Genomic DNA, 11,984 nt, shown 5'->3' with positions numbered 1-11,984 from the left:
GAAGTTTTCTGGGGTTCTTACAAATAAGACTGAACTGTTGTTAACAATAAAAACATCTTAACTTCCTCACACTTCCCCGGTGACTTAGGATGGTGGTTATCAGCTATAAGCCTATCCAGGGCACATCAGGAACCATCCTGTGATCTCATTTCAGCTCCTTAGTAACCCTTCGAGATGTGACTCCAGAAGTCACCAAAATAATGCATATGGCTATGGTTAAGACATGTCATTCTCTCTTGAGAAGCCCACACCCATGCTTGAATATCCTGCCCCTGAGAATCTCTCTAATAAATTAGAACTCGGCTTGGTATTGACTCCTCCTGAAATTCTCTTCTGAAATGAAAACAAAAAACAAACAAAAACAAAAACAGCTTTACCTAAGAGAGGTCTCAGAAAAACAAAACCTCTCAGACGGTTGCAGATGGCAGTATAGAACTATGTCTCCTGTCCCTGTCACACTGTAGGTGACAGGAAGTACTTTCCTCCCCTCTCTCTGGACCTGCCACCAAGGCCCCTCTGGAACTTCTCTTTATTGCATCCATGCTCTTCCCTCTGAGATTTCTCACTCTCCCCTTATCCTCCCCCCCCCCCCCCCCCCCGCGCGCAGGGAGCTCCTGATCCTGAGAACAGAAATCATGTTCTATCCATCATTCATCCCCAGCTCCTAATCACGGTCCTGTTTTGATAGACGGTGGTTGAACGAAGGGGCAGTGATGCACGCGGCACTCACTGTTCGGCTCCTTAAAGCTCCTTCGGCCCATTAGAGGCAGGTTTGTTTTCTGGAGCACCCAGCTGCTTGTGCTCACACAGGACTTTTGTGCCAGGAGCTGGAGCAAATGTCCTATCCACACCCCACATGCCCTCACTCCCTACCCGTCCCTCCTTGCCCCAGATTGAGCTGGTTTGCTGCCCTCCCTGTGACTTGAAGTACTCACACATAGTGGGTCAGCTGCTCTCACCCAGGCTTGGGGGGGCAGCAGGCGCTGAGCAGCTGTGGGCCTCTTCCCAAGCCTTTCACAGCCCTGTGACATGGCCCTGAGAACGTCAGTGCTGAGTCTAAAACAAGCCTCGAAACGGCCAAGCCGAGAGAGAACCCCGAGCGTACCTTAAAATCCCAGGCCACATTGCTTCTATTTTTCCTGCAGTTGTGACCAAATACTTGACAGGAAGCAATGAAAGGTTGGTGGGTTAATTTCGGCTCACAGCCTGAGGTGTCAGCCTGTCGTGGTGGAGGAGACACAGGAACAAGAAGCTTTTGGCTCACACCCATGGATGGGGAGGATCAGGATGCAGAGAACACATCAGGGCCGCTCAGAGCACATTAGACATCGTTAGGCTTTTACTCCGTCTTGGACCCCATCGTCTGTGATGGTGGGTGTCATCCATATTCACCGTGTATGCTGGGAGGCCAAAGGTATGTCTCACTAATGCCCTGGGACCAGTGTTTCTCAATCCAAACTGACTGCCATACATACATACAACCACTAGACTAGACCATGTGGATGTGCCGAGCACTCCAAGCCCAATTCTTCCCCGCCCCCTTCTGTGTATGTGCGTGTGGTGTGTTGGAAGGTCAGTGGTCCTTTCCTCTCCAACCTGCTCATTTCAGAGTGTGTGCGGTCAGGAGTGTTACTCTTACCCCAATAGATACACAGGCTAGAAGAGAGTCTCTTTCCTTGCTGCTCAAACACATCCAACCTCAAAACCAGTTTTGTGTACTCTCATTCTAAGGATCTCTCAACTCCATCCACTCCACCTTCCCTGCATTTCGGCCACCATCACTTCTGTTTGGTCCCCTCAGCCTTGCCTCTACACACAGCATAGTCCCAGGAAGTTCTAACGTGTGAGTCTGGTGACAACTACCCTTTACTCCTCAGGAAAACTTCTAGATTCTTTCATTTTGTTTGTTTGTTTGTTTTGTTTCCGAGATAGGGTTTCTCTGTATAGCCTGGCTGTCCTGGAACTCACTATGTAGACCAGGCTGGCCTTAAACTCGCAGAGATCCTTCTGACTCTGCCTCCTGAGTGCTGGGATTAAAGATATGTGCCCAGCCTGGTTTTTTGTTTGTTTGTTTGATTTTTGGGGGGTTGTTGTTAAGATGGGTTTTAAAACAATTGTTTACACTTTTTTGGTTACTTTAGTGTGCCTCTGTGTATGTGCATGTGTGTCCCATAACACAATGCATCGGTCAGAGGACACTTACAGACTTGCTCCTCTCCACCCACCATGTAGGTTCTAGAGATTGAACTCCGGTCACCAACTGTGTGGCAGATGCCCTTACTCACTCAGCCATCCTGCTAGCCCCAAGACAGTCTTAATATACAGTCCAGGGCTGACCTTGAGCTTGTGGCAATCCTCCTGCATCAACCTCCTAAATGCTAGGGTTACTTCTATATAGTTCTCTGAATTTAGCAACTAACATAAGGCCTTGACTCTACAGCACTACACAGTGTCATCATTAATTTGCCCTTTTCTTTAGTAATTAAATATATATTGAGTAATTGTTAATAGTCATAGCTAACCTGCATGTGTACATGGTACTGATTTAAACCTTGACCTTTTCTTGGACAATTGTGGAGTTGGGTTGTTTGAGGCCTGAGTGGGCAAAACAAAGGAAGGAGGCAGGAGCAAATGGTGAATTCCTGCAATCCCAGCATTCAGGAGGGCGAGGCAGTAGGATCACTCACTGCAAGTTCAAGGCCAGCCTGGTCTACACTCTGAGTTCCAGGCAGCACAGACAACATAGCTCAGGTTTAAAAAACAAACTACCAAATAAAACCAAAACAAAGGGGCAGGGATGCGGCATGGTGGCACAAGACTGAAATCCTGGTACTTGAGAGGTTGAGGCCAAGTTAGGCTAAATAGTGAGATCCTAACAAGAAAGAAAGAGAGGAGGGAGGGAGGGAGGGAGGAAGAGAGGGAGGAAGGGAGGGAGGGAGAAAGAGAGAGGGAGGGAGGGGAGGGGAGGGAAGGAGGGAGGGAGAGAGGAAGAGAGGGAGGGAGGGGAGGGAGAGAGGGAGGAAGAGAGGGGAGGGAGGGAGGGAGAAAGAGAGGAGGGAAGGAGGGAAGGGAGGAGGGAGGGAGGAAGAGAGGGAGGGAAGGAGGGAGGGAGAGAGGGAAGAAGGGAGGGAGGGAGAAAGAGAGGGAGGGAGAAAGAGAGAGAGGGAGGGAGGGGAGGGGAGGGAAGGAGAGAGGGAAGAAGGGAGGGAGGGAGGAAGAGACAGAGGGAGGAAGAGACAGAGGGAGGGAGGGGAGGGGAGGGAAGGAGAGAGGAAGAGAGGGAGGGAAGGAGGGAGAAAGAGAGGGAGGGAGAGAGGGAGGAAGGGAGGGAGGGAGAGAAACAAAACAAAACAAAACAAAAAACCAAAAACAACAACAAAAACACACACCGAAATTAATCAGATGACCCAAAGGCCCACATACTGGAAGAGACTCCCACAGGGTGTTCTATGACCTCACACACGCACACCCTCCACCACCGCCGCCCCACGCGAGCCTCCGAAAGAACTTATGTAACCAAAAAAAATTTTTTTTAAACCAAACAAACTATATACACACTCTGTTCTGTGTGGAAAGTAGCAATGGGATCAGGAATTCAAGGCCATCCTCTCCTACACTGCAAGTTCAAGACCGGCCTGGACTAAATGACGCCTGTCTCAAAAAGCCAAAAAAAAATATACACAAAAAAAAACTGGGTCTGCTCCCTGAAGTCTCGTCCTCTAATAACTCTAGGTTCAAAAAAACGTTTCTTCCAGAAGAAGGAAGGAACGAAGGACAGAAAGCCAGCGAGGGTGCTGTGCCGCTCAGCCTTCTGGGAGACGTAGTTCCGTGGTTCCGTCCCCTATGGCGCCGCCGAGGCGTGTTCCCGCTAATGCGCATGTCGGGGGCGGGGACCCGCGCATGACCGAAGGGAGGGGCGGCTGCGGGGGCGGCGCATCGCAGGTGTTTGGGGAACGGCCTGCTCGGCTGTCGGAATGGCGGGCAGGGGTAAACTAATCGCGGTGATTGGAGACGAGGACACGGTGACGGGTTTCCTGCTGGGCGGCATAGGGGAGCTGAACAAGAACCGCCACCCTAATTTCCTGGTAGTGGAGAAGGATACCACCATCAATGAGATCGAAGACACCTTCAGGTACGGTAGCCTGGGAGGCCTAAATGGGTCCTTCTGCGTGGTACAGGCGCGAGGAGAATCAGCGGCCTGTTCACCTGGGCGTCAAGCGGTGATGGGGATCGGGGTGGTGCTGGAAGCCGTCAGCCCATCCGGAGCAGAGGCCTCCGCCGCCTGAGTTCCCTTTGGGGCTCCGAGGGGCCCGGCGTAAGTCAGGTTCCCGAGCGCCCAGTCACGTGATCGTATGTCTGCTTAGGAGAGCCGAGCTTGTGATCCGCCCCTGCTGTGATTAGATGCTTGGAGCCTCCAGCCCGTGGAGACCCGCGGGCGCAGCGCCGCTTCCGGGGTCCCCGACCCTCACCTGTAGCGCATTCTCTGGACCTTGTAGTCTTTTCGAGTCGTACCCTAAACAAAACACATCCAGTGTGGGTCTGGACAGTGGGCTCGTGTGTGTGTGTGTGTGTGTGTGTGTGTGTGTGTGTGTGTGTGTGTGTGTACATGCTTCATTTATCTTAGAGGCTTACAATTGTCCTGTAAGGTAGTGGTTATTCCCACTTACTAGGGAGAAAAATGAGGAGCGGATAGGTTAGGGCACAGGCACAAAGATAGACAGGCCAGCTGTAAGAGGCAGAACCTAGATCAAACTCTTTCTCATTTATTTGTTTGTTTATTTAACATAAGGTTTCTCTGTGTAGTCCCGGAACTCGCTCTGTAGACCAGGCTGCCCTTGAACGCAGAGATCCACTTGCCTCTGCCTCCTGAGTGCTGAGATTAAAAGCCTGCACCACCACCCACCACTACCCATTTCTCTCTCTCTCTCTCTCTCTCTCTCTCTCTCTCTCTCTCTCTCTCTCTCTCTCTCAATTTACTTATTTATTTTTTAGTTTTTCGAGACAGGGTTTCTCCGTGTGGTTTTGGTGCCTGTCCTGGATCTCACTCTGTAGACCAGGCTGGCCTTGAACTCACAGAGATCCACCTTGCTCTGCCTCCCGAGTTCTGGGATTGCGCCACCACTTCCCATCTCTTTTATTTTTAATTACTGAGTCTGTGTGTGTGATGTGTGTCCGTGGGGAGGTGTGCTTGTCACTGCACACATATGGAGGTCAGAAGCCAACTTTGTGGAGTCAATTTTCTCGTTCCATGGGCTTCGAGGACAGAACTAACGTAGCCAGCAGGCACCTGCACCCACCAAGCCGTCTTGATAGCCCTTCTGCTTTTCTTAAGCTAGTAGCTCCTCTGTTCAGCTTCCTGCAGTCTGCTTGGGGTTTCCATTTGTCTTGAGTACGGTGGGCAGACCCTCTGGAAAGTATGGCCTTGCACAAAGACCTTGTACTTCAAGCCCTCACTTTGTGCCCAGGGTCAAAGATCATAGTTTGAAAAAAGTGGGTGCAGGCATGCCTTTTAAGCCAGGAAGTGTCCTGGTTGACAACAGTCGAGGGTGCCAGCTCCCTATTCTTTGTCTCCCTTTTCAGGGTTACTTTGCCAAGTCTCAGGAATAAACTGCCCTCACCTGTTTTCCCTAAATAGCCCAGCCCAGGGATGCTGGTTGAGACTAGTTCCCACTGCCTGTGATGTGGCAGGCTCTGACCTGGTGCGGTCAGCTGATCTCTAAGCAATATGGTAAAAGTGACCTCCATTGTCACTGGAGGAGAGATTTTTACTTCCAAGAATTTTCCATGTTTGCAACAAGAAGGAATCCTGAAATGATCAAGTCAAATCTATTCCATGCTTGGCATAAAGTAGGTGCCCAGTATATTATTTTTGTTTTGTTTTGTTTTGTTTTTGAGACAGGGTTTCTCTGTGTAGCCTTGGCTGCCCTGGGACTAAAGGTGTACCTCAGCCAGGTGGTGGTGGCCATACCTTTAATCCCAGCACTCAGGAGGTAGAAGCAGGCCATCTCTGTGAGTTTGAGACCAGCGTGGTCTACAGAGTGTGTTCTAAGACAGCCAGGATTGTTTCACAGAGAAACCCTGTCTTTCTGAAAGGAGAAAATAAATAAACTAAAAGGGTGTGCCTCCACCACCTGGCTTCTTCTTCTTTTTTTTTTTCAGTAAATTATTTGTAATGAGTAAATGGCTGAATGAATGTGTACATCTTTGGGGGAGTGATCACATGAGAGGAAGGCCATAATGACGGTGGTTTCTGTCTGGAAACTGTGATTCCTTCATTGCTCAGTTTCCTCTTTCCATCTTGTCTTTGGCTTATGGCACATGTCATCTTGGCCCTGGCCCATCCCTGCCCTTACCAGCACAGACTTTTCGGTGGTCTCCTCAACCCGATATCTTAATATTTCTCCCTTCTCCACCTCCCTCAATAGTAAGATTCTTATGTTTCTAGAATCTTCTTATGCTGATACAAAGGGCCTCATACCTATTTCCCTCTCCTCCCCTTTCCTCCCCAGGGGCAGCATATAGACCACACTGACATGCACCCTGGTCTTCATACCATTTCCCCCCATGAGCACATGATGGGTGTCCAAGCGGTTCATCCAGGGAACGATAAGGTTGAGACCCTTGTGTCCCCAGGTCACTGTCATTCTCCTCCTCTTCCCCAACAGGCAGTTTCTAAACAGGGATGACATTGGCATCATTCTCATCAACCAGTACATCGCAGAGATGGTCCGGCATGCTCTTGATGCCCACCAGCGGTCCATTCCAGCTGTCTTGGAGATCCCATCGAAGGAGCATCCCTATGATGCAGCCAAAGACTCCATCCTCCGCAGGGCCAAGGGCATGTTCACGGCTGAAGACCTGCGCTAAGGCTCTCAGCCCCCACCCCCTCTCACTACCCGGCCTCCCCCAGTTTCCAGCCCCTCCCTTCCTCTTCACTGAGGGGCTCCCAGGCTGTGGGGTTCTGCTGTTGAGGTCCATGCTGGTTAGGGAAAGAGTGCCCCACCGTCCTCTCTCTCCACAGTCCTTGTGCTGTTAAACGTGTCATTGTTGATATTAAAGGAATAGTCTCTCCAGGTGGACGCTGGAATGTGCGGTGTTGGGGGACATGAGATTGGCGAATATGAGGAGGCTGCCAAAGATCCAGGTGAAGAGTTGAGGGGGGTGGAGGGATGTCTAATTCAAGGACTGGTCACCTGGATCATAGACAGAGCTGGAGCCCTGTCCCTACCTTTGTGCCGTCACCCAGCTTCCATGGTGCTGGGAGGGGCCCTGCCCAAGGGACAAAAGCGACTGCAGAGGATTGTCATCTAGGTCAGCATTCTCACCCAACCTGTGGGTTGAGACCCCTTCCACAGGGGTCACGAAGACCATCAGAAAACACAGGTACTTACATCATGATTCCTAACAGCAGCAAGATCACAGTCACGAAGTAGCAACAGAATAAACTTATGGTTGGGGGTCACCACAGCAGGAGGGACTGTATAAAAGGGCCACAGCTTTAAGAAAGTTGAGAACCACTGTTGTAGATAGAGGCTGAGGCCTACGGGTTTGAGGATCCAGGCGTTTCGTTAGTGAGCCCTGCCCTGGCTGCCTCAGAAAGGGCAACACAGGATCTGCTGAGGGCAATGGCAGGTAGAACCCTGGCCCTGTGTGAGGTGAGGCTGGTTGCCAGGTGACTGTCCAGGGCATCCACCCTCTGTCTCTGCTTGCTGTGCTCACTCAGCAATAGCCACCCCAGTACTGCTCATTCCCTGTCGCCATGTCGAGGCAGCTCAACATGGACACTCTGCGGCAAAACTTCTGGAAGGAGGAGTACCTCAGAGAGATGAAGCTGCGCTGTGAATGGCATCGCAAGTATGGGACTCTGGTGAAGGCCAAGCAGAAAGCCAAGGCTGCGGCCCGTCTTCCCCTCAAACTGCCCACCCTGATGCCTAAGGCCCCAGACTCACCACCACCTGTCTCCAAAACAGCCCCTTCCAAGGCCCCTAGCCCTGCCCCAGAGGTTCATTTTCAGTCAGAAATGTACCCAGTGTCACCCGACACCAAAGCCCTGCTGTATGAAGGCATCTCCCATGACTTTCAGGGGCGCTACCAGTATCTCAACACCCGAAAACTGCACCTGCCAGAGACGCGCTACCTGTTCCCCATCACCACCAACTTCACATATGGCTGGCAGCTGGGTGAGCCCCGACCTCCCGTAAATAAGTCACCTCACAACATTCTAGGGGAATGCCAGATTGTGTAAACAGGGCGAGGAGATAGACCTGGGAGGGACAAGCCCTGTGAAATGAAGGGAGACAGGGGCTTCAGGTTGGATTGTCAGCAAAGGCCTTTCTTGAGGCTTTTGAGGCTGAGGGTAAATGATGTGGGAAGGGCTTTGGATTTTATCCTTATTGGAGAGTTTTAAGCAGATGAGTCATACTGGATTTGGGAAACTGAAGCATCTAGCAGATGAGTTAGGCATTTGTTTTGTGTTATCTTGGCAAGATGTAGTTAGGATTAGCAGAACTGAAATCAAGGATGTTTTGGACAAAGCTCAGTGGAGCTCACTGATGGTTTAAATGTGACAGGGACAGCAATGGCAATACACAGATTTCGTTGTACTTGCTGGTAGGATTAGAAGAGACAGGGCTGGAGATGGGTGAAGACAGATGGGGTTGGTCCTGGCAGGTTCCAGATGCCACTGAGGCAGCTGTGTGTGGAGGCATGGCCTTCAGGAGTTAGGTCAGAGGGAGTCACTAGAGTGTAAGAGCTATTTAAAGCAAAGGATAGAAGTTGAGGAAGACATTGGCAGGAAGGCAGCCGCTGAGGTTTCTTCCCCCCTGAGGCTGGAGGTAGTCATCAGCTGGGGCAGAGAAGCTCAGTGGCTCTTCAGAAGTGTGGGGAAAGCAATGAGGCCGTGGGTGTCGTCGCACTGATGCGGGCTCTAGAGTGTCTGTTTACTGCCCGTCGGGAATTTCTAGGGAGTGTGTCCCGAGTGTGTGCAGAAAAGCTGGGTGATTGGAGAGCGACACAGTTCCCTCAACCCCACCCCCCCCCCCCCCGGCAAGTAAGGGCAGCAGCTCCCCTACAGAAGCAAGAGGAAGCCCCAGAAGGGGGTGCAGGTAGAAGGAGGTCCCATGTCTCCACAGTCTGTCCCTGTGACAGTCATAGCTAGAAGCACACTCTGACCTGGTGGCCCCGGGGAGAGAGTGGTCTGTCACCTATCTAGGTACCAAAAAGAAGGCCCTGGTGGAACATCTTAGAACTGGGTGACCGTGGCAGACAGCTTCAGGCCACACTGCTGTCACTGCTGAGTCCAGTTGTCCAGAAGCCCTTTTCATTTATTCACACGGAGTAGATACAACATGGGCAGAGTCGGGGGCTGTGTGACAGGGCGACTGTTCTGAGACCCTTCCCCTGGAAACCCAATCCTAGTATCTGACATCTCTTCCCAGGCCCCGCCACAAAGCAAGAAATGGTCTCTTGCAAGATGTGCCGCATTGAGTCATTCTTCCGGAAGAATGGGGCCTTTGCACTGCTGGACCCCCGAGACCTGGCCCTCTGACCTTGGGCCAGGCAGTGACTTAGGTGCAGAAAGAGGAAATAATAGGGTTCCTGGTGCAGCTGCCTTGCTGTGTGTTTTTGTTCCCCCTGGCCTGGATGCTTCCTCTGGACCTTTCTGAAACTACCTCACATCTGAGGTCACCCTTTTAACCTTTTCCTTAACCATCATCTCCATGTCTCCATGGGGACCCAGCAAGGGCAGGAGCAGGCCGGGTGGTGTGCGCACTATTCTCCGGGACTAGGTTCCTCGGTGCCAGGGGACAGTAGCTCCTGGAAGTTCTGGGTGTTCCTGGGAAGACAGTGGCTTGTCAGTCAGACGTTAGGGCAAAGGAGCACCTGCCTTTCCCTGCCCGCCCCTCACCTGGCCCCGAGTGCCCGCAGCCACTGAGTCCTGCCTCGGTGCGCTTGTGCCAGCCGCTCCCGCAAGATGTGTCTCCAACCTGTCGCATCCTCCTAGGTGGCAAAAGCTCTGAGCCCGCGGTACCGCCAGCAGGGTGCAGCCCGGCTCCCTCCCCTCTCCCGCTGAGCACCTTTGGAAGCCGCGGACTCCTGCCCTCCCCTCCAGGGGCAGAGACGTGGTGGCCGAGTGGCCTTTCCCCAGGTTCTTGCCTGTGGTGCCATCTGAGCCACCCTGGGAGGGAACCCCAGCGGGTGAACCCGACGATGGTGGTTCCCGAGGATGCGGAGTCGTTCCAGGACCTGGGGAAGCTGCAGTCAGCCGGGCTCCGCCTCGGCGACCCTCCCACCGCTTCCACCGCTTCCACCGCCCGCAGGCCGGGCCCTGGCACGCACCCGCAGCCGCTGCTGCTCGCGGTCCCGCCGCCGCCTCTCCTTGGCCGCGCGGTGCAGCTCCAGGAGCCGCTGCAGAGCCTCCTGCTCCTCGCGGGCCAGCGCATCCTCCCTGCTCCCGGGCTCCGGCCACGCGGCCTTCGAGGATGTGGGATCCCTAGGGCCTCTCTGCTCCCAGAGTGCACCAGGCAGCCTCGGCTGGGGCTCCTGCGCCCTAGAGGCCGGTATCCCACCTCCTGGGCCTCGGAGCACCGGCGGGGCGGGAGGCATCGCGGCAGGGGGAGGGGCCCACGCCCCTTCCTGGATGGCCACTGCCTGTGTCAGCTGGGTGCTACCACCTAGGGGTCCTGGTATCCCCGATTCCACACGCTGGAGGATCGGTTTTCCTGGGGACCTGCAGAAGTCCCTGGAATGGCCCTGAGAGGCGCCCTCTTCCTGGCGCCACGCTGTCGCTTCTCCCTGAGCGTCCCCGCAGACTTCTGCCTTACTGCCTTCCCCAAACTGAGGGGTTTTGAATTCCTGGCCCTGCTGATCCTGCTTCCTTTCTCTTTGACTCTGAGGAGCCCCTTTGTCTGGTCCCCGAATCGACTCTCCGTTATAACCCCGAGGCCACTGCCCATGCTGACCCTGTGGCGTCTTCTCCGGGTGACCCTGAGAAGAGTGGGTCAGCAGTGTCTGGGACTCTGCGCTCTCAGGGCTCAGGCCAGCGCCAAGCCCCTTGGAGGGATCTTGGGATGCTGACAAGCCCTGGGAAGCCAGGTCAGAGGGCTCTGGGGCTTCCTGGCCCATGAGAGTCTGTCCACAGGAACTCGGAACATTTGGCTCTTCCTGACTGCTTTCTTCCATCTTGCCTGGGTCCTGGGAAGGAAAAACATTTGGGGCCCAAAAAGTTTGTGCTCTTCCCCCGGCGCATTCCATCTCACATTCACTATCACCACCACTACCCACCCACCCACTCTTGCCGACCCCAGAGTGCGCTGAACCCATTTGTGTGGTTTGAAGGGTCTCAGTAATAGCCCCTCCTTCCACTAGCTGTGGGAGGCAGCCCCACCTCACCTCCACAGCCTTCGCCCTGGCAGACTCCACCCTTGTCGCCCCTTGAGAGGCCCTCGCCCACGACCCTCTGACCCTTTCACCTTAAGTTCTGAGTTTCCTGGCTCCTTGAAGCTGCTGCCGGTGAGGGAGCAACCTAGGGTGAAAAGCCAGACATTGACTAATGTCTACTGGTGTCTAGCCTCTTACACCCATTCCACCTGAATTAGAACGATGGCTGGGGTGGGCGGGGGTGGGCGGGCCCTGTGCAGGGGTGAGGGAGGAGTCCCAAGGGTGGTGCTTCACAATTCACACACCTTCATTCCCTCTGCAGACCCTGTGTCCGCAAACAGCCAACCCCAACTTCCTCATCCTTTTAGCTCAGAGACCGGCGCACTTCCTCCCCCAAGAACATCACTAGAAGGACCCACTTGCTGAGGTCCTCTTAGGACCCCAACTTTGTCCCAGTATGCTGGTTCAGGTCCACAGAAGAGCCCCACTGTGTGCGCCATACTTTCCTGTTACGAAGGAAAATCCTACTTAGCTTTTTGTTTCTGGCAATAAAATCAAAGGAAATTCACGATGAAATTTTAAACCAGAGCCTGGCTTAAAAACTG

The 11,984-nt window shown here is 53.3% G+C and overlaps 3 protein-coding genes across 3 annotated transcripts; 2 read left to right on the top strand and 1 right to left on the bottom strand.

The window, feature by feature from the left end:
• The first annotated feature begins 3,900 nt into the window (after positions 1–3,900).
• On the top strand, positions 3,901–7,073 carry Atp6v1f (ATPase H+ transporting V1 subunit F). The gene is made up of 2 exons (XM_028866212.2): positions 3,901–4,132; positions 6,666–7,073. The coding sequence occupies exons 1-2, from the start codon at positions 3,975–3,977 to the stop codon at positions 6,865–6,867; spliced, it is 360 nt and encodes a 119-aa protein (XP_028722045.1). The 5' UTR covers positions 3,901–3,974; the 3' UTR covers positions 6,868–7,073.
• A 103-nt stretch (positions 7,074–7,176) lies between these two features.
• Positions 7,177–9,605, top strand: Atp6v1fnb (ATP6V1F neighbor). The gene is made up of 2 exons (XM_037203692.1): positions 7,177–8,180; positions 9,438–9,605. The coding sequence occupies exons 1-2, from the start codon at positions 7,760–7,762 to the stop codon at positions 9,545–9,547; spliced, it is 531 nt and encodes a 176-aa protein (XP_037059587.1). The 5' UTR covers positions 7,177–7,759; the 3' UTR covers positions 9,548–9,605.
• LOC114691103 lies at positions 9,306–11,261 on the bottom strand. Its single transcript, XM_037203691.1, has 2 exons — positions 10,339–11,261; positions 9,306–10,245 (listed from the first exon to the last, which is right to left on the bottom strand). Exons 1-2 carry the CDS (start codon positions 11,251–11,253, stop codon positions 10,000–10,002), a joined length of 1,161 nt encoding a protein of 386 aa, XP_037059586.1. The 5' UTR covers positions 11,254–11,261; the 3' UTR covers positions 9,306–9,999.
• Between the last annotated feature and the right edge of the window lie 723 nt (positions 11,262–11,984).

The sequence above is a fragment of the Peromyscus leucopus genome, chromosome 3 (genome assembly GCF_004664715.2).
Source record: "Peromyscus leucopus breed LL Stock chromosome 3, UCI_PerLeu_2.1, whole genome shotgun sequence".
NCBI lineage: Eukaryota > Metazoa > Chordata > Mammalia > Rodentia > Cricetidae > Peromyscus > Peromyscus leucopus.
Note: the sequence above shows the minus strand (reverse complement) of the source record. Positions and strands in the feature narration are given on the sequence as shown.

What these genes read in the sequence shown, in the direction of transcription:
- Atp6v1f (XM_028866212.2), top strand. Translation starts at nt 3,975, where the DNA reads ATGGCGGGCAGGGGTAAACTAATCGCGGTGATTGGAGACGAGGACACG. An exon ending in GAGATCGAAGACACCTTCAG is followed by an intron (nt 4,133 to 6,665) that starts GTACGGTAGCCT and finishes CTTCCCCAACAG; the next exon opens with GCAGTTTCTAAACAGGGATG.
- Atp6v1fnb (XM_037203692.1), top strand. Translation starts at nt 7,760, where the DNA reads ATGTCGAGGCAGCTCAACATGGACACTCTGCGGCAAAACTTCTGGAAG. An exon ending in CACATATGGCTGGCAGCTGG is followed by an intron (nt 8,181 to 9,437) that starts GTGAGCCCCGAC and finishes ATCTCTTCCCAG; the next exon opens with GCCCCGCCACAAAGCAAGAA.
- LOC114691103 (XM_037203691.1), bottom strand. Translation starts at nt 11,253, where the DNA reads ATGGAATGCGCCGGGGGAAGAGCACAAACTTTTTGGGCCCCAAATGTT. An exon ending in GCGAGCAGCAGCGGCTGCGG is followed by an intron (nt 10,246 to 10,338) that starts GTGCGTGCCAGG and finishes CAGCTTCCCCAG; the next exon opens with GTCCTGGAACGACTCCGCAT.